The sequence below is a fragment of the Polypterus senegalus genome, chromosome 4 (assembly GCF_016835505.1).
Source record: "Polypterus senegalus isolate Bchr_013 chromosome 4, ASM1683550v1, whole genome shotgun sequence".
Lineage (NCBI taxonomy): Eukaryota > Metazoa > Chordata > Cladistia > Polypteriformes > Polypteridae > Polypterus > Polypterus senegalus.
The window spans coordinates 4,470,745-4,492,021 of NC_053157.1; the positions used below are offsets into that span (position 1 = coordinate 4,470,745).

The following is a 21,277-nucleotide window of genomic DNA, read 5'->3' on the forward strand; positions in this document are numbered from 1 at the left end:
CCGTGAAGTAGTTCTCTCGTTTGCTAGCTAAGCAGACTGACAGACATACAGACGTTGGATTTTTTATATATAGAGAGATTTTAAACACCACTCACCGTTACCGCAGAAATGTCACGGCTATTCAGATCTAACCCATGCTCACTTATTGCGCTCCCAGCGAGTGTGTGCACGCCCTGCATGTTGTTTCGGACATCTGAGTAAGAGTTTCACACAGGACAAAAATTAACGACTACAATTGAGGAACGCCACTTCTATAGGCTCTTGACTTTATGTTCCTCGCACATATCAGGCTGCTTCTTATTGTTTGTCATGTCCGTGAAGTTCTTGTAAAAAAATCAACGGTCACTTATTGAAAGATGAGGTCAAAAATGTCAACGACGGAAAGACACAACAGCAGTCGAGGGCTGGGATAGGACAGAGCACCTCAATCAGTAGCCACAGGGGGTCGTCTCTGCCAGCTCAGGCCCTCTCATGTGTCCCCGAGTCAAGACCCTCACTCTTACAACCCGGAGGCAACTCGTCGACTGCCGGCTCAATGCAAAGTGCAGCTCCATCCAAGTCAGATCCTCCTACAAGCGTGATATTAGCGTGATCTTAGATGTTGTCAGGATTATGAAACACGCATTCTTTCTGGAGCTTTGTATTTATTCTCAAGTGGTAAAAATAAAGGCTCCGTCAAGGAGGATTACCCAGGGATCTTGTGAATTGAAGGACAAGGAGGCAACGGGAAACACGGGTGTCAAATTAGAGACACAGTGAGCAACGGCAACTCATCAAATCGGGAGTCGCGCGGAGGAACAAAAACGAGCAGTCGTGCAGGCCAGTGTGTCCAACCTGAAGGAGGACACTTTAGAAATGGACATCACTGAGTGCATGGAGGGGGTAACCATGAGGGCTTCCACTGCTTCTCAGATTCAGCTTTCTATGCGGAGTTTTCTTCACTGGGGTCTGGGCTCAGCCTCAGAGACAATCGAGAGGAGCTCAAAGGAGGGCCGCTGCCCCTCCACATCGAAAGGAGCCACTTGAGGTGCTTTGGGCATCACATGTGGAGCTGTTTGGTGCATGGCCAAACAGGAGGTGACCTCGGGGTACACACTGGTGGGATTCTGCAGCCCCCTGGAGGAGCTGGAAGAGGTGTTGGTGAAAAAGGGGCTTATCCTAACGTCTAACGCTTTATATATTGTCTGTGTAAAGGAACTCCTAGCATCCCCTTCAGGCAACTCCTGGATGGCTCAGCTGGTCCCTCCCGGATGGTCATCCACCCCAGTTTCTGGATGGACCCCTTGGCCTCCTGTTTGGGTGACTATCTTTCCTAAAGATGGCCTTCCATCTGGGTGATTGTCCATACCAACCTTTGTATGAGACTCCTTGGCCAACTCTTCGGGTAATCATCTATCCATCACAAGTACCAGACGGACAAAAACCCCGGCAGTGCCTCACCCTGACCCTCAGCCTCCTGTCCTTGACAATACCTGATAAACAAGCCTCCCGTATTCTTGTCATGCTCACTCTGTAAAGTGCTTTCCAGTGTTTGCTGTAAAGGTTCCACACACACACACACACACACACACACACACTCACACTCACACTCACACTCATAAGTAAGGCCTCAGACTCTTTCCAATACAATAAGGTGCATCATCATCAAATCCTCCCGTGAAAACCATAAATCCAAACAGGACTGTTTCATTTATGTTAGGTAGAATGCACAGAGGGGACTGGGCGGTCTCATGGCCTGGAATCCCTGCAGATTTTATTTTTTTTTCTCCGGCCATCTGGAGTTTTTTTTTGTTTTTTCTGTCCCCCCTGGCCATTGGACCTTACTCTTATTCTATGTTAATTAATGTTGACTTATTTTATTTTCTTACTGTGTCTCTTATTTTTCTATTCTTCATTCAAATGAGTGTCTCCTTAGAATTCCAAGAACAAAACTTAAAAGAAGTGGTGAGGCGGGCGGGCGGCCTTCTGCTGCTATGCACCTAAAATCTGGAATAGCCTGCCAATAGGAATTCACCAGGCTGATACAGTAGAGCAGTTTAAAACACTGCTGAGAACACATTACTGTAACATGGCCTTTTTATAACTTCATTTTAATCTTAATTTAACTTAATCCTGATACTCTGCATGTTCAATTTCCTCAAAATAACTATTCATGGTGGCTCTAAAATCTGTACTGACCCCTACTCTCTTTTCTGTTTCTTTTTCCGGTTTCTTTGTGGTGGTGACCTGCGCCACCACCACCTACTCAAAGCTTCATGATGCTCCAACAATGATGGACGGATTAAAAGGAAGAAGTCTACATGACCATCATCATCATCATCAAGCCCTTCCGTGAGAACCCTAAATCCAAAGAGGACTGTTTCATTTATGTCAGGTAGAATGCCCAGAGGGGACTGGGTGGTCTCATGGTCTGGAATCCCTACAGATTTTATTTTTTTCTCCAGCCGCCTGGAGTTTTTTTGTTTTTTCTGTCCCCCCTGGCCATTGGACCTTACTCTTATTCGATGTTAATTAATGTTGATTTATTTTGTTTTATAATTGTGTCTTTCATTTTTCTATTTTTATGTATATATATGTAAAGCACTTTGAGCTACATTGTTTTGTATGAAAATGTGCTATAGAAATACATGTTGTTGTTGTTGTTGTATTTAGGTGCTCATAGTCAGTAGGGTAGCATCGCCCTGCTTGAGATCAGAAGAGAGCTTCACCCTCTTGCTGCACCCAAGTGGCAGGGAGGACTAACTGCTGGCCTCTTACATTCCTCTAACAGACTTCATGCTTTAAATTTCCATATGGCTGGTGGTCCACCCCAACTTCCAGACAACTGCTTCTGTCCAGGCAGTGGTCCATTCTAACCCCTGGATGGCATATTGGCTTCCCCTCCCAGGTGGTGGTCCACTCCAGCTTCCAGATGGCTCCTTCTGTCCAGGCAGTGGTCCAATCTAACCCTTAGATGGTATTTTGACTTCCCGTCTGGGTGGTGGTCCACCCCAACTTCCAGATGGCTGTCTGTTTGTCCAGGCAGTGATCCATCCAAACTCAAAGAGGGCGGCTTGGTTTGCCATCTGGGGAAGTAATCCACCCCAACCTCCATGATGTCTCTTCTTGCTCAGGCAATGATTTCTCCTAACTCCTGGATGGTATTTTCACTTCACGTCTTGGTGGTGGTCCACCCCAACTCCCAGATGGCTCCTTGTCCTCCCGTTTGGGTGGTCATCTATCCCACTGTTCAGATGGCTCCTCGGCCTCCTGTAATCTATCCAAGTAGTAGTCAGACGTCTTGGTCTCTCATCTGTGATCCATCCCACCTTCCCAGGATCTAGAAACCTCTTTGCTGTGCAGCCCCCTGTCCCTGACAGTACGTTGTAAATATAAACAAGTCTTTTGTATTCTTGTCATGCTCACTCACACGTGAAGAACTTGCCTGCTATAAAAGATCGACACACACGCTCACTAACTTGTAATAAGGCTCCTCTCTCTCAGCACTCGCGTTGCTCGTCGCCTCCCCACAACGGACTCTCAATGCTCAAAATAGGACACGGCGTAAATCAAAAATTTCAACTTGAATAACCCGTTCCCTGGTGATTTTCTCTGGCCGTTATGAAAAGTCACTGGCGTCACTCTCTCTCTCGCCCCCCCGTGCTGCTGCTGCAGCTTTGTCATCTGCTCTCAATGCATACAAAGTGGCTAAGAGCTACGTTGGCTTAAAAAGTAATAAATGCACACTTCTCTTCCACGCTCGTTAGCCGAGCGCCTGGGGTGAGGAGACACAAACACTGTTAATAAACGCTTGCCCCGCACACACACAAATTCCAAGAATAAAGGCGCTCACTCGGAACAGCTCAGCGGAGAAGGTCTGACACCGGCCATCAATCGTATCGGCCACTTAGAGCAGGCCGCTTTCGTAGTCAGACACGGAGGAAACAGGCATGCAGAAGAATAAAGATTTACTGTTCTATAATGGCCAGCGTTACACAGAATATGAATGTGACTTTTGTTAATTATCTGCTCTACTGTCTGAGCTTCTGTTAGCTTCCATGTGCTTTGTGGGTGGGCCCATCCGCCCAATAAATCTGGAGGGTCTCCCACAGTTCCCGATGGTTCATGTTGAATGAAGTTGGGAGTGGGGAGTTCTTGTGCTTTGGATTTCTTCTGAGCATTTCAGATTCTTGTGGTTTTACTGTGTTGGGACTTTGGTTGTGCTGGACTTATGATTTATTGTGTTGGGCAAATCCTTTTGCCTTTGTGCTGCACAGAGCTTCATTGTTACTGAAGGGCATTTTAGTGATGTTAAACTTTCATTTTATAAAGATTCTATAATGGCCTTTTTGTGCCTAGCCGGGGTTTCTGACAGGATTTCCCCCTCTATTGGGCACTTTTTTTAAGTGCTTTTGAGATTTACAGGCTTTAGGGCTGTTTTTGGGTTACTGTGGTTGATGGAGTTTGGTTGTCTAATTGTAGAAATAGTTGGGTTGGCATCCTGTGAAGATTCATGAACAGCAGAGAGCACTCAGTGGTACACCAAGAAGGGGTGACGGCACCACAAAACACAGATGGTCACAGACTTCAGGTGCATGAGGAACTCTGGTGAGCTCTGTGCTCTTGCTGTGCCTTGTGCTTATTGTGACTTAATGGATTTTCTGACTTTCTGCTCTATTCTTTGACTTTACATTGGGCTTCTGTTTTTGCACTTTTACAAAGTCATTTTGTGAAGAAGAAAATCTTTATTTTTATGAAGTTTCTGTTGTTGCCAATTTAATTAGCCAGGGTTTAGGCGGTGGACATTATTAGAAGAGTTTTAGCAGCTACTTGGGACTTGCATGTCTTGAGACTCCCAGATAGATAGATAGATAGATAGATAGATAGATAGATAGATAGATAGATAGATAGATAGATAGATAGATAGATAGATAGATAGATAGATAGTGCGGTGGGCTGGCGCCCTGCCAGGAGTTTGTTTCCTGCCTTGCGCCCTGTGTTGGCTGGGATTGGCTCCAGTAGATCTGGTGACCCTGTAGTTAGGATATAGCGGGTTGGAAAATAGATAGATAGATAGATGAAAGGCACTATATGATAGATAGAATTTAATTGTAGTATAGTAGGAAGGATTAGATAGATAGATAGATAGATAGATAGATAGATAGATAGATAGATAGATAGATAGATAGATAGATAATGTGAAAGGCACTATATAATAGATAGACAGATTGATTTTAGTTCTAGTGTAGTATGTAGGATCATATAGATAGAAAGACAGATCGATGTGAAAGGCACTACATAACATTATATTCTGTCTTGGCTAAAGAATAAAGAGCAGTCCCAGTAAGGCACTATAAAGGCTGAGGGACCTCTTCAGCACGCCCCCCCTTCCCCCTCCCCCCATCTTTTGACACGTCCCTGCTGTCTAAATGTCCTCAGTGCTGTTGTGTCACAGAGAGGATGTGCAGCGTTGTTCACAATGGCCGTCAGTTCTGACCTCATTCTTTGCTCCTCCAGTGGGTCCACATGGCGTCCCGTGACCACAGCCTGCCTTCTTCACCTGTTTTTTGATTCTCTTGAACTGACGTTACCAGCCCGTGCCAGACACTGGCTGCAGTTACAGGGTGGCACTGCCCATGTTAAAGGAACACAATGAGAACTCTGACTTTGTTCTGCTCATTCTACTAACTAAGAGCCTCTGGGCTAAGTGCGGAGTGAAGGGTCTGAATACTTTTATGTCAAAGTGATATTTAAGCTTTTTATTTTAATATATTTGCAAACATTTCTTAACTCCTATTTTTACTTTGTCATTCTGGTGCAGGCACTGAGTGTTGACTGATGATGAACAAATGAATCTGAAATGATTTTAAACAGTGAAGGGGTCTGAATACTTTCTGAGCCCACTATATGTCAGCTGCTGTGGGTATGTGTCCATAACACGAGTACCCCAAATTAATCTCCAAGGCTGGCAATGTCAGGCGATCTGATGTGACAGAGCAGGCACCGTTTGTCCGATTTGTGGCGTCCCAGCTTGCACGTCTCACTAGTCGCTAACAAAAACAGCGACAGACGTCATCAGCGAGGTAAGCTGAGTCATTCGGGGCCTCCTTCTGGGCTTGTCAGAGGCCTGTAATGCTGCTCTGGGACACAAAGGGGGCGCACAGTGAAGACCCCCAAATCAAGGTAAATGACCCCGCCCATTCTGAATGGACTCCCATAAAGCCCAGGCATCCTCAGATGGGGACGTCTATTTTTGGACCTGTGGTGGCCCCAGGACCAACCCACTGGGTCGAGTTTCACTATTTGAGAAGGCCGTCCATCTTTTTGTGTTATTGTTGTGCCATTTAGTTGATTATTTACTGCACCAAGTTTATTGGGGTAACCTAAATTGGCCCACCGACCACTCTCCTCAGGGTCTTTTCCCGTCCACAGTCGCTATAAACATTGGTGACGTCTGCACGGAGAACTAAACATTCTGAGGTGGCCCCACCACGACTTTAATGCCCAAAAACAGCACAGGGTGTGAAACGGCATTTGAACCCACGTCTAGACCAGTGATGTTCGATTAAAAATAACGGGGTTAGCTCCGTCTGAACAAATCACTAAGTGGAGACGTTTGAGCATTAATGGCCCTCTGCACTGCGTACGTCGGCCGCTTTTCTATATGCAGTGCACATTTGTCTACAGACAGAACAGCCATCTTAAGCCCGACAGAACAATAAAGCAATTGCAGAGAGTTAAACGGCTCAACCAGCCGGAACGTGGCTTCAATTAAACGATAATGAAGCAAATACAGGAACACGCATCAACAAAAGGGCTCCACTCAATTATGAGACCAATCAGAAGGCAATTGTCGTCAAATCGCACCGTGGCAGAGTTAATAAAACCTGAAGAGTCGGCTACCGAGTAAAGTGCTGGGCTGCAAACTGGGACAATGCCAGTTCAATTTACAGATAGCGGGTCTCCACTTACCGGCCAGCGTTTAACTTCCCACAAGCCGGTCAGCCCATTAAGGTGGCATCTGAGGAGCACCATTTATAAATTGAGGGGGGCCGGAAACTGAGTGGGCACTGAATGTTAATGTTAATGTCAACTTTATTTATATAGCACATTTAAAACAACATAGGAATGCTGTGGCCAATAATAGAATTAAAGAAAAATATACAATTAACATGAATAACATAAATAGAAATAAAATAAATGCACATAAATAGAAGTAATGTTACATAACCACAATGAGGAAGCCATCAGTCTTACTGAAGGTCACAGAACGCAAGTGAATAGAAATGAGTCTTTAATCTCGTTTTGAATTGTCGACGACTCCTTTATGTGACGAGGTAAAGGCAGCCAAAGTCCTGTCTGTCCCCCTTAGTGTGACACTCGGTACGAGGGACAACAAGAGACAACTGACCAGAAGATCTAAGCACTCTGGATGGCTGGTGTAAAACACACAGTTCAGATAAATAGGCAGCAGCGAGCCCATGTGAAGATTTAAAAACTAGCAACGAGATTTTAAAATCAATTAGAAAACTGACAGGCAGCAGCCAGTGTAAAGAAGCTAATATCAGAGAAACAGAAGCAGACTTTCTTGCCCCAACCAGAAAGCGAGCGAACTGTGACCTGCGTATCAGAGATTTGCTAATCCCAGAATACAGCGAGTTGCAGTAATCAAGGCGAGAGAAGATAAAAGCACGAGTAGCTTTCTCAAGATCCCTAGAAGATAATAAAAGGCTCGATCTTACCTAATAGATGAAGCTGGAAAAAGCAACTCTTGACTACAGAATGAATCTGTTTCTCAAAAATAACACCAAGATTGCGGACTTGAGGTTTGCAAAAGACAGAGAAAGAGCCGAGAAGTCCAAGACCAATTTGGGTTTTAGCTGATGGACCCGCTGTAGGCTCCTCCGTTTTATTTTAAGATCAAGAAAATGATTAGCCATCCAGGATCTTAGTTCAGAAAGACAGTTGAGCAGTTGATTCACTGCAGAGTTGCAGACGGGAATATAAACCTGAGTATCATCAGCATAGCAGTGAAAAGAAATGTTAAATTTCCTACAAATAGCTCCAATAGGGTGAAGTGTCAGGGATGCCAGGGGCAACAACCTGCCCGGGACACCGTGAGGGACCGGATGTGGGTCTGCGCCCACCCTGGATCACGTGGGGGCCGCCATCCTGGTTGCTTTGGGGGCCACAGGTTGAGGGCATGGAAGCCCTACCCTGTAGGGGCCCGTGGTCACCGCCAGGAGGCGCCCCAATGCCTTGGGGACCTGTTACCTCAGCACTTCCGCTACACCAGGAAGTGCTGGGGGGAAGATTAAGGAGGACACCCGGTGAGCTGCCAGGAGAACAGCCGGCACTTCCGCCACACTGGGGCGTGGCCAACAGGGGAGTGCCGGAAACCACCTGGAGCTCACCTGGGAGCGTATAAAAGGGGCCGTCTCCCTTCATTCAGGGCTGGAGTCGGGTGGAAGAAGGACAAGGCACTAGAGGAGTGTGGAGGCGGCGGCCCGAAGAAAAGGCATTTGTGTGGCCAGGACTGTGTGTTGGGGTTGGATTGTGCACGGACTGAGTCTTAGTGACGGTAAATTTGTAAATAATAATTGTAAATAAATACGTGTGGTGGTGATTTACAACATGTCCGCCTGTCTGTGTCCGGGTCGGCTCCACAACAGTCATGGCTGAAACCCTCTGTTTTTGTTTGTGTTGTTCCAATGCACATAAAGGAAATAAACATGTGGATACCAAAACATTTGGAATTGCAACAATTTTCCTGGGAGAAATGGTGCATTTTCTGGTAAAATTCCAGGGGTTCCGATAATTTCGGCTAAGATTGTATAGAGAATAAAATAGATGTTGTGATGGACAGCCGGCGATCTTGCCCGGACGGGACACCCTTTTCAGGAGAAGACCGGGGGAATGGGCATACTGCCAGGAGTACCACCCCCGGGACACGAGAGGGCAGCATCCTGGGTTTACATCAGGGCCACAGAATTGGAGCACAGAAGCTCAACCCGGTGGGGGTCCGTGGCCACCGCTAGGGGGCATCTGGACAGCTCTAGAGTCTGGACATGCAGCACTTCTGCCACACCTGGAAGTGCTGCCGGATGTTAATCAAGGGATGCCTGGAGCACTTCCGGGTGCACGATAAAGGAGTCCCGCTCACTCCATTCCATAGCCAGAGTCGAGAGGAAGAGGACAAAGCTTGGGAAGAAAGGAGTAGAGGAGGGTCGGAAAAGAAGAGAAGGACTGAGTACTGTATTGGAGCACTGCGATGTGTGCAGGACTTTAGTGAATAAAACGTGTGTGTTTTGGACATACGGTGTCTGTCTGTCTGTGCCGGGGCCCGTCTTCTACAATGTTATTAATGAATACAAAAGTGTGTGCTCCATAAAGTTCATGGTACAAACACAAAGTGGTGCCATTTATGCTACTGAAGGGGCGCATGTTCCGGACACCGAGGGGGATTCCCCCCCAGGTCGTCAAAGTCTAATAATGCAGATGACCTGCTACGGACAATGAGGGGCGATGCCCATCCACCTCGCCAAGGGAGACTGGGAACATAATCATTGAACTTTGATGATACTGAGTGGGCGCTGCTTCTCTCTGGGCACCATTTATGAATGTAGAAGAGAACATGTCCCATGTGCCAAGTGGTGCACCCTCCTTAAAGTCTGCTGTAAATACACAAAGGGGCACCATTGGTGTTACTGAAGGGGTGCATGCTCTGGACACCAAGTGGGATTGTCCCCCAGGTCATCTAAGTCTAATAATAATGCAGATGACCTGCTACGGACAATGAGGGATGATGCCCGTGCACCCCGCGAAGGAAGACTGGAAACATAATCGTTGAACTTTGATGATACTGAGTGGGCGCTGCTACTCTCAGGGCACCATTTATGAATGTAGAAGAGAGCTTTCCCCATGTGCCAAGTGGTGTGTCCTCCTTAAACTCTGCTGTCAGTGCACAAGAGGGCACCATTCGTGTTACTGAAGGGGCGCACACTCTGGACACAGTCGTTGAACTCTGATGATACTGAGTGGGCACAGTTCCCCGCTGTATGCTGTTAATGAATATAAAGGTGCATGCCTCTTAAGGTTTGTTGTACAGGGTGGTGCCATTTGTGCTACTAAAGGGGAACACTGAGTGTGACCCACCACAGATCATGGAAGTCAAATTATACAGATGACACACTACGGACAATGAGAGGTGATGTCCATCCACCCTGCTGACTGAAAACTCAAGTCATTTAACTCTGATGATACAGTGGGATGCAAAAGTTTGGGCAACCTTGTTAATAGTCATTATTTTCCTGTATAAATCGTTGGTTGTTACGATGAAAAATGTCAGTTAAATATATAAAAGCCAATTGGAGTTCCAATAATTAGTTCTAAAAGTTTGGGAATCAATAAAATGACAACGGTGCCCAAATTTCTGCACCTGCCTGATTTTGTTTGAACAATTATTGCACACTTTCTGTAAATCCAATAAACTTCATTTCACTTCTCAAATCTCACTGTGTGTGTCTCCTATATGATATATTTAACTGACATTTTTTATCGTAACAACCAACGATTTATACAGGAAAATAATGACCATTAACAAGGTTGCCCAAACTTTTGCATCCCACTGTACAAGGTGGGCACTATTACCTGCTGGGCACCATTTGGGCATGTAAAAGTCGAGTTATGCGCGCCCCTTTAGGTCCTCATTGCATACACAAAGGGGTGCCATTTGTGCTACTGAAGGATTTGCCCTCCAGACACCGAATCATTGAACTCTGATGATACCGAGTGGCCGCAGTTACCCGCTGAATGCCGTTAATGAAAGTTAAACTGTTTGTTCCTCAAAGTTCTTGGTATAGACACAAACGGGCACATGCTCTGTACACTGAGGGGAGCCCACCACAGGTTACTACTGTTTAAAATTACAGATGACCTGCTAGGATCTCCATCCATAATATTGTGGGAGACCAGACACCCACTCATTGATGATACTGAGTGGGCGATGTTACCCGCTGGGCACCGTTTTATGCATGTAAAAGTGAGCAAGGCCCATATGCCAAGTGGTACGCGCTCCTTTTCGTCCGCATTACATACACAAAGGGCACTGTTTGTGCTACTGGACAGAGGGGGGGACCACCAGCCCAGGTCATCAAATTCTAATAAGAACTGCTATGGACCACTTGGAGCGACGCCCGTCCACGCCGCCTAGAGCTCAAAATGGGCTTTGACTGGCACTGTTCATACCACACGTTCTGCACACTTTGTGCTGTTGATTTTATTTTTAAATGAAAACATTCGCTACGTCTTCTCATCAGTTGACACCCAGCTTGATGTTTTTCAGAAAGGTCTGCCGATTTCATAAAATCCAAAACCTGACATCTCTCTGTCGTATAAAGTTTGGCTCCAGTCCCTCTGAGCTGATGTGCAGGGCTGACCAACAACAACACCAACAGTCATTTATTTCTTGTATGGTCGACAATCACACCGGAAATGCCTCAGTGGGCTTGAACAGACTCAGTTTCTTGACAAAAAACAAGAAAAAAATTGAAGAAATCTTGGGAAAGATAATTCAGAGAGAGAGAGAGAGAGAGAGAGAGAGAGAGACCCCCTTCCAGGTAGGGTGGGCTGTGACGGTCCTGGTTAGCTCCATTTACCTCCCCTGGGGGTCGTTTTTACTGCCCGCCTGCTTCCACTTTCTACTGCTTGGCCTCCATCCCGTTTCGGCCCCTCTTGTCATTCCGTTTCTTTCCTTTAAGCTCCGTGTTTTCCTTTTCTTTCTGTTCTGTTCATTTTTTTTCCCTTCCTCTCTGCCCGGTGGGCTCCTCTCCACACTTTATACGGCCTGACTGGGTGCGGTTGTGTGATACGCTTCCCTCTCTGCGGTGATTGATCCACTCGCCATCTGCCAAGCACCCCAATCAACCCCGGAGTGAAGTGCGCTCATGCACACCCGCACTCCATTGGAGTTCTGCACTTCCTGGGATCCCACTACTGTATTTGTTTAAAAAAACTGCCCTTCGCCACGGACCTCTCATCACACGGGGGGCGTGCAATGGGTGTCAGAAACATGTGGGTAAATACAACACACAAAACAGAAGACAAGTCATCGTATTCACAGAGCAACAGTCACCTGCATAGGTGTAGTGGGGATTGCGGCCACTAGGGGGGCGCATTAATGCCCCCAAAACCCCAAGACACCATAGCACCACAGCAGTCCCAGTTCAATTCCAGAGTTTTGAATTTAAACAGCACCTTCAACACAACGCAGCAATACAGCACATCGCTCTCTTTTCTTTTTCGAGAGCTGCACTCCTTCCTCCACATCCGACTCCTGAGCTTTTAACTCCAGACCCCGGAGTACCACCAGTGCTAAATCTATTGCCCCCTGAGAAGCACTTCTGAGTCAGGCAGGACCCTCAGTGGTCCTTGTGCTGTCAGTATTCAACAGCGACCCTCCACAGATTGCAGCACTGCAGGCCCCTGTAAACACAACTCCCATGTTGCCCTGCTGGGCATCCATACTGGGGGCTCACCAGACGTGATGCTACCACTCAAGTGTGTACACGGGCACCGACTATGCATGTAAAAATGAGCACAGCCCATATGCCAAGTGGTGCGCGCTCCTTTTGGTCCACATTACATACACAAAGGGCACCGTTTGTGCTACTGGACAGAGGGGGACCACCACCCCAGGTCATCAAATTCTAATAAGAACTGCTATGGACAACGAGGAGCGACGCCCATCCATGCCGCCTAGAGTTCAAAATGAAGGTAAACACTGAATGTGACCCACCGCAGATCACGGAAGTCAAATTATACAGATGACCCACTATGGACAATGAGAGGTGATGTCCATCTACCCTGTGACTGCATTCAACTCTGATGATACAAGGTGGGCACTATTACCTGCCGGGCACCATTTAGGCATGTAAAAGTCATGTCATGCGCGCTCCTTTAGGTCCTCGTTACATACACAAAGGGGTGCCATTTGTGCAACGGAAGGGTTTGCCCTCCAGACACCGGATCATTGAACTCTGATGATACCGAGTGGCCGTAGTTGCCCGCTGAATGCCGTTAATGAAAGTTAAACTGTGTGCTCCTCAAAGTTATTTGGTATAGACACAAAGGGGCGCATGCTCTGTACACTGAGGGGAGCCCACCATAGGTCACTGCAGTTTAAAATTACCGATTACAGATACCTGCTAGGATTTCTATCCAAAATGTTGAGGGAGACCAGACACCCACTCATTGAACTCTGATGATACTGAGTGGGCGCTGTTACCTGCTGGGCATCGTTCTATGCATGTAAAAGTGAGCACGGCCCGTATGCCAAGTGGTGCACATTCCTTAAGGTCCGAATTACATATACAAAGGGCACCGTTTGTGCTACTGGACAGAGGAGGGGACCACCACCCCAGGTCATCAAAGTCTAATAAGACCTGCTATGGACCACGAGGAGCGACGCCCATCCACGCCGCCTAGAGCTCAAACTGGGCTTTGACTGGCACTGTTCATACCGCACGTTCTGCACACTTTGTGCTGTTGATTTTATTTTTTACATGAAAACATTTGCTACGTCTACTCATCAATTGACTCCCAGCTTGATGTTTTTCAGAAAGGTCTGCTGATTAAATAAAAAGCAAAACCCGACATCTCTCTGTCGTATAAAGTGTGAGAGACGGCCGGCAGTTCAAACCCGGCCGGGACGCCCCTAGGATGGAAGGATGGGGGAAGGCAGCTGCTTGTCGACTCACCCAAACACTAGGTGGCAGCTTCCCTGGAGTCTAGCGGTGTAGGGCATCCTGGGGGTTGGAGTTTGGTGTCTCAGCTCTGTTGGGTGCTGTCGAAGGACCTGGGGACTCGTGATTTCCCTTATAGCCCAGAAGTACTAGGTAGTCACGAGGATGGAAGCCCCGGACTGATTAAAACATCTTGAATTCTTCAGCTGACCCGGAAGTGCTGGCAAGTTAAGTGGGAGGAAGAACAGAAGCACTTCCGGGTCATCTATCCATCATCCAACTCGCTATATCCTAACTACAGGGTCACGGGGGTCTGCCGGAGCCAATCCCAGCCAACACAGGGTGCAAGGCAGGAAACAAACCCCGGGCAGAGCGCCAGCCCACTGCAGGGCACACACACACACACACACACACCAAGCACACACAAGGGACAATTTAGGATCGCCAGTACACCTAACCTGCCTGTCTTTGGACTGTTGCATGAAACCCACGCAGACACGGGGAGAACATGCAAACTCCACATCCGGGTCTCCTAACTGCGAGGCAGCAGCGCTACCCACTGCGCCACCGTGCCGCCCTACTTCTAGGTCAGGAACTAAATAAAGGACTGCTGGGAACCTGGCAGGCGAGCCAAAGTCGGGAGGAGTAGGACAGAGCTTGCTGGGAGGTGTGGAGGAGAGATTTGTGTTTATTATTATTATTGTCGTTGAATTGCCTGCTTATTGTGGTGGCGGTGCTTGAGGGCATTATAACAGGAAGAAAAGAAATAAAAGATCTTCTTGTTGCTTTTATTTTGTGACCTGAGCGTCTGTCTGTTGGGGTTAAAAAGGGCGACAGCGACCCCTACCGTCTTACAAACGTTTGGCTCCAATTCCTAAGCCGATGTGCAGGGCTGACCAACAACAATAGCACCAACAGTCATTTATTTCTTGTTATGGTCAACAATCACAACGGAAATGCCTCAGTGGGCTTTAACTGACTCCCAGTGTACAGGGGAACGTTCTACTCCGCTGGTGTAGTTGATGCCGCAGCATCTTTCTGTGCCAACGTCCCGGCACGGAAGGGTAATTATTACTGCACCCCAGCTGTCATTCCTTTCCAGTGTTCTCCTGGCCAGGTAAGGGAGCAGCAAACGTCCTGGTAGGGACACCAGTTGGTCCCTCACAGTGTCAGGAAGCATCGAGAAGCTGCGCACACCTTTTCAAATACTCATTAAAAATACAAAGAGGCGTTTAGTAAATTCATAAAAAGATGGCCCCTCCACAAATGGGACACGCTGATCCATCCAAATTACTAAACCATTTTAAAAGTGGGACCCCAAGGTAGAAGAGGTGGTGCTGAAAAAGCCAGGGTTACAACAAACGGCACTGGAGGACGAAAATAATCAGCTGAAGGTGAGGGGAGAAAAGTGGTCACTCGTAAAGACACAGCAACGAAGAACATTCAAAGAACTGCAGACCCCTCCCACCTCGGCTGAAGTCGGTGCCCGTGACGCCACGATAACGAGGACACAGAGCAAAAATGGGATTCATGAGACATTAGCAAGGTGAAACCCTTCTGCTATCTGAGAAACATCAAGAAGACCCCAAGAGCCTTTTTTCTTTGGAATAACGACAGACGAGTCCAAAGGTGAAGTCCTAGGATGGCACAGGGCCCGCTATGTCTGCCATTCGAACAGTAAAAACATCAAATCTACAGTAAAACATTCCCAGCAGGACACCATTACACACAATAAGTAAAGACCCACTCCGACCTACCTGCGTTCATCAAGGGGCCACCGTCTCTGTCCTTGAATCCTTGAAGTGACATCGACCCGCATATCGAGGGGTGCTGAAGGAAAAGAAAGAAAGAAGACAACGTTTTGTTTGCTGGCTTGATGGGTATTTTGAATGTGCATGTAAGTGGGCATTTGGTTGGCACTGCAGCTTGTTACGTTTCCCCCAGGACAGGTGCAACCTCTTCATAATGAATATCCATCTCTAAAAACACCAACACCCACTAGGGATGTTAAAAATACATCTGGCAAATATTTTTATATAAAGATAATCAGGCACTATCAAAGTTAAAGAGTTGGATCACCACCATGGTACCGCTGTAAAGTTGAAGATTTAAAAAGTCCCACAACAATGGCGGAGGCATGCCCATCAGAGGGTCTATGTGATAGACCGCCATGACGAGAGGGGGCGTTGCCCCTGGCACTGTCATCTCCTTTACACACAGCATCAAGAAGCTGCCCTGTCAAGGAATTTAGCCCTGCCCCCTTCCAGTCCTGCCACCTTAAGACCCCAGGTGCCCCAGATGGAGGCATCATCACTGGCCAGAGCCACCAGCTGGGCAGAGTGACTGCCTTTATTCTCATTCTGTGACATTCCCACTGAAGGGACAAATGCCAACGAGCTTTATTTTTGCGGCCTCCAAACAATAAAAGGGAAGACCCTGTTGCCACCTCAAAATGTCCACGCTGTGGGATATAGCCAGCCTTTCATCCCGGCCCATACACCCAAGCCGCCAGGTGGAGCCCTGCATGCAACATAGAGGTGCCCCGAGTTCCAGCAGGGCATCATGGACAGTGGAGTTTTTGATCACAGCCCTGCTGGATACCATGGGGTCCTCCAGGGGATGCTGCAGGAAGACACAGCGACTGTGGATTCACCTATAACCCGGAAGTACATCTTAAGCAAGGCGACAGAGGGAATGACGTACTTCCGGGATGAAGAAGAGGACTTTTTATCTGACCCGGAAGTGATAGGAGGTCACATGGACTGAAGGATCGAAACACTTCCAGGTCAGGGAATATAAAGGACTGTAGGAAATCCCCGGACGGCAAGCTGAGCTGGGTGGAAGGGTGGCAACGCATCTGGGAAAGTGGAGGATTTGTTATTGATTATTGTATTGGTTTATTTATGAGTATTGTGGAGAGGAGGGTGCTTTGTGCACTGCGCATTAATAAAAAGTCAACATATTGGACTTTTACCTGGTGTCTGACGTATTGTCTGAGGGTTCAATAGGACGACAGTGCCCTCTATCTGTCACAGTGGTGTAGTCGGCAGGATTCTCTGGCCGTCTATTGGCAGAGGACCTGTACAAACAAATTTCTGTGGACAGAGAACCCCAAGAGGGTGGATTATTGCTCTATTATTGTATTGTTTATGAATATAGTGGAGTGTAGGGTGCTTTGTGCACTGGATTATTGTAATAAATCCAAACTTTAGACTTTTACCTGGTGTTTGACGTATTGTCCTAAGGTTCAAGGGAGTGATAGCGCCCCCTATCTGTCACAATGCAGCATGCAGAACTGTCATTACCGAACCCGGCCACAATGTTGTTTTGCTTTACATCCTAAACGGTTTTCAGATTGATATCGGCTAAACGTTTAAACGATTTTTATTCATGTCCCCACTCATTTTTGAACCGGGATCAGAAACTATTGTTTTGCACTTTGTGTCACAGATTCGCCCAGAGTTGTGAAATGTTCAGGCTTTGCCTCCAGGAGTAGGTCTCAGTTGTTCCAAGGATGTCCACCTTCCAAAAATCACCTTACCCAAATTTTAGAAGCAGGCCCCCGGCCCGTACAAGCCCATCCAAAAATGGGAAAGGAATTTCAATTTGTCATGAACATCAGCACTGTGCCTCGTGAGAGCTGGCATTTTCAAATGGGCACACACCTGCATGAATAGAGGGCATCCTCACGGCACCATCAAGGTAATGTCTGTGAAAGAAAAATCAACTGCTAGCAAGCTGCTAAGGGTTAAAAGCTGACAAAGTTGTTTTGCTCTAATGGCAGGTTATTCATAGACGGGTCCGTAACAAGACAGACTGCAGTGAGCTGACCGAGGACAACTTCCTTTTTTAGGGTCCCGTTTGACACGTACACAAAACTGAAACGGTTGGCCGATTTGCGCAATATAAGATGAAAGGCTTCGGTAAACCATATTACGCTTTTTGATAAGTAAGGAGAAGAGGGAAGGAGGAAAATATAAAAAAGGCGACCGAAAAAGGGACCTTTGCTCCTCTGCCTTGCAACACAGGAATCCTGTGTACTCACCGGTGCCTGAATAAAGATGGATTGATCAAACTATTCCTGTCTTCCGGGGGTTTCTTCCACAGGTAACAAATGTCAGCAACCGAGGAAATGTGACAAAACTCACAGACATCCAGGCGAAGCTGCCTCTTCTGCGCCAAGGGCGACTGAAAGAATAACATTTGTAGAAGATGGTGTTCACTCGGAGACAAGGAGCAAAGAGCACAGAGCTCCTCGTAGGTCAGCAAGCCAAATTGTTTCAAAGAGGGTGTGGCCGGGTGCAGGAATGACAGGATGGGTCACCAACCGGGTTGTACCATTTAATGCTATCGTTTGAAACGAAAACAAGGGGCGCTTGGGCACAAAACAACAAAGGGGTTAAGCTCTTCGGCTTTCAAGGAAAGGGTCGTTTCCATAGAAATCCGTCTGATGGTTCAGTGGAGAACGACGGCTCCTCATAGGGCGCAAAGTGGAAGGGGCGGGGCAGAGTGCTCTCACTGGGTGGTTTCTCGATGCTGTGGGGGAGAGAGGAAAGAGAATGTTAGCGACAGCGGCCCCTCTCACCCCGGTGGGTTATCACCTACAGCAGATCCTCCTACCCACATGAGTGACAAGAGTGACCAGGACAAAAGATGAAAGACGGAAAAGAAGGGACAGAACAGGGCGTCAGAAACCAAGGAAGGAGCGAACAATCAGGAGTCTTAGAAGGCAGCAGAAGTCAGAAAACTAACGAATCTTTATGAAGGCACAAAGAGGGTTTGTTATTAGCAGCTTGGGAGAGGACCAGTTAAACTGGGTGACCTTTCAACCGAGGGACTCGCTTCCTTAAAAGCTATCAAAACAATGGGATACAACATGGTGGCCAGAAACAAAAGAAAATTCAAAATATTTAACTCGTAATAAACTGGAAGAGAAACACGGGCGTTAATTTATTTGCCCCTTCCGTTTTTTATGAAACGGGGTGGTTCCCCAACCCTTTATTCCCTACCCTTGGGTACTCAGTTATGTTTTCGATGGTCGAAAATGCCATTTCCGTGAGGATGGAGAAGCAAAAATGAATAAAATCAGATGCATTTTCAAGTGTATCCGTATTGAGAACCAGGACTGGAGGACACTGACCTCCTTCAAAGAGCACAGGACTGAGCAAACATCCATGGGATGCACTGCGCATCACTAAAGTGTTAATTAAGTTGAAATCAAAGGATACAAAGCAATAATGGATACATTTAAAATTCTCTAGAAAATAACCAGAAGCTGAAGAAAAATAGTAACAAGGCAAAAATAAATCGTAAGAGGTCGACGTCAGCCATGCCTCCGACTCTTCACTGCTGCACGTCATTTTTACATCAGCAGGAACAAAGGAACGGTTTCGTGTATTTACAGTTTCGGGGAGAGTTTAACAGCAAACCCCACTTAATTAATCCGTCAATGAGCTCATTCATTCGTCTGTTTGTTCATTCATTCAATTTGTTTGAAGCTCCTGCCAAAACAATTAAGCAGGCGATGAACTTCAGCTGCGTTTCAGGAGTGGAAACAGACAGTCGTTGGGCGACTTTGCTGAATGTGACCATCTGGGCTGGCTGGAGTGCTGTCAGCCACAGAAAACGCTTCATTTACATCTTTATAGCTTTCATCGGCACACATATTTCATCTGTAATTTTATTAGCCACTTTCCCTTAACTCTGTTGGAACTTGCAATAAAACACAGGCCTGCTACGGCCGCTCACTCAAAGCTTCTCAAATTCAAAAGGGGATTGACTTGAGTGTGTGTGAGGCTAGACCTTTGACCCTGAATGTCACTCAATGACTTGCACACGCAGCAAAAGAAGGGGGCTAATGGAGGGGTGGGGGGCAAGGGGGGCCATCACATTCACATCCATCAGTTTACAGCAGCAGCAGCAGGGAAAAGGCAGGATCAAAAAAGAGCAAAGTTACCATCAGGGTGTCAGACATTAGTCAGAAGGGTTAATCAGCCGGACAAGGTGGAGGAGACGGGGCTGGCTGGGGGTTTTGGTAGTGATCATCAGCAATATGGAGACTAATTGAAGCCGACACGAAAAGACGGCGAGGCAGAGCAGAGCTAGAGGAGTAAATAAGGGGCAGCCGTCTGTTATAATTAGTGCAACTGCATAACGAGATTTAGAGAAGGGGGGAACCATGACAGACAGATGAGGAGGAGGAGGGGAAGGTGATAAGAAATGGAGGAAGAGGACCAGCAAAGGTGAACTGAAAGATGTGAAAGGAGCTGAAGAGGAGGACTGGACATCCACTGTAATCAATGTCATTGGGGAACTACATGAACAGACAAGGGCACCACAGCCAGGAGACGAGGGGGAGTTCAGAAGAAATGGGGGCCGATGGAAAAGGCCAAAGAAAGACAAACGGGGATCACTGATTATAGAGATGCAGATAACAGATCAGAATATTACATGTCGATGATAGGTAGCTAAGATAGACGAGGTGATAATGATGAAGATATGAAAGGCACGGTATAATGTAGAGATACGATACGTGTGAAATGGAGAGACATATGAATAGAACTATATAAAAGAGATAAGAAAGGCACTAGATAGATAGATAGATAGATAGATAGATAGATAGATAGATAGATAGATAGACAGACAGACAGACAGATGTAAAAGGCACTATATAATGATAGATAGATAGATAGATAGATAGATAGATAGATAGATAGATAGATAGATAGATAGATAGATAGATAGATAGATATGAAAGGCACTATATAATAGATAGATAGATAGATAGATAGATAGATAGATAGATAGATAGATAGATAGATAGATAGATAGATAGATAGATAGATAGATAGATAGATAGATAAGAAAGGTACTATATAATAGATAGATGTGTAGGAGGGTGCAGAATTGGCTCAGACATAGGAAGTAGAGGCTGATAGTGTGACCTAAATCAGAATTGGGTGACGTTAAGAGTGGTGACTGGGCCTGCACCAAATTAACATCATTCCAGACGAAAATGTTTAATTACCTTTCAGACAGCCTTAGACTCGCAATCTCTCCTAACCCATTAACAGCTGTGTTTGGTGTTCTTCCAGATGGGCTTAAAGTGGAGAAGGACAAACAAATTGTGATTGCATTCACTACACTCTTGGCACGCAGACTTATTCTGCTAAACAGGAAGAACCCAAACTCTCCTCTTTTAAGTCAGTGGGAAACTGATGTGTTATATTATTTGAAATTGGAAAAAATCAAATACTCAGTTAGAGGATCTGTACAGACTTTTTTCAAAACATGGCAGGATCTAATCAGTAATATTTTAAAATAAGCTCTTAAAGCACAAAGGAAGCAATTATTTCCGTATTTCTTTGCCTTCTGCATTCATCTCTATTATCAAATTTATTAATTTAAAATGTTTACAAGCCTTACATTTCACGCCGTTTGCCTTGCTCTCTCTCTCAGGGGTGGGGATCGATTTGTCCTTAACTCAATTTTTGTTTTTGTAAAAACTTGATTGATTTGTATGGATTGCAATAAAATTAGTAAAACTTCAAAAAAAG

General features: G+C 46.4%; 1 protein-coding gene across 10 annotated transcripts in view; it reads right to left on the reverse strand.

Moving 5' to 3' along the window:
* inpp4b (inositol polyphosphate-4-phosphatase type II B) overlaps positions 1 to 21,277 on the reverse strand; it is a 506,601-nt gene that overhangs the window by 230,167 nt on the left and 255,157 nt on the right. For all 10 annotated transcript variants that reach the window (XR_005633279.1, XR_005633278.1, XR_005633277.1 and 7 more), the window contains one exon: positions 15,479 to 15,551. Coding sequence is in view for 7 of the 10 variants with exons in the window: in XM_039750186.1 (XP_039606120.1) it covers positions 15,479 to 15,551 (73 nt within the window). In the remaining 3 variants the exon portion in view is untranslated. The remainder of the gene's footprint in view (positions 1 to 15,478; positions 15,552 to 21,277) is intronic.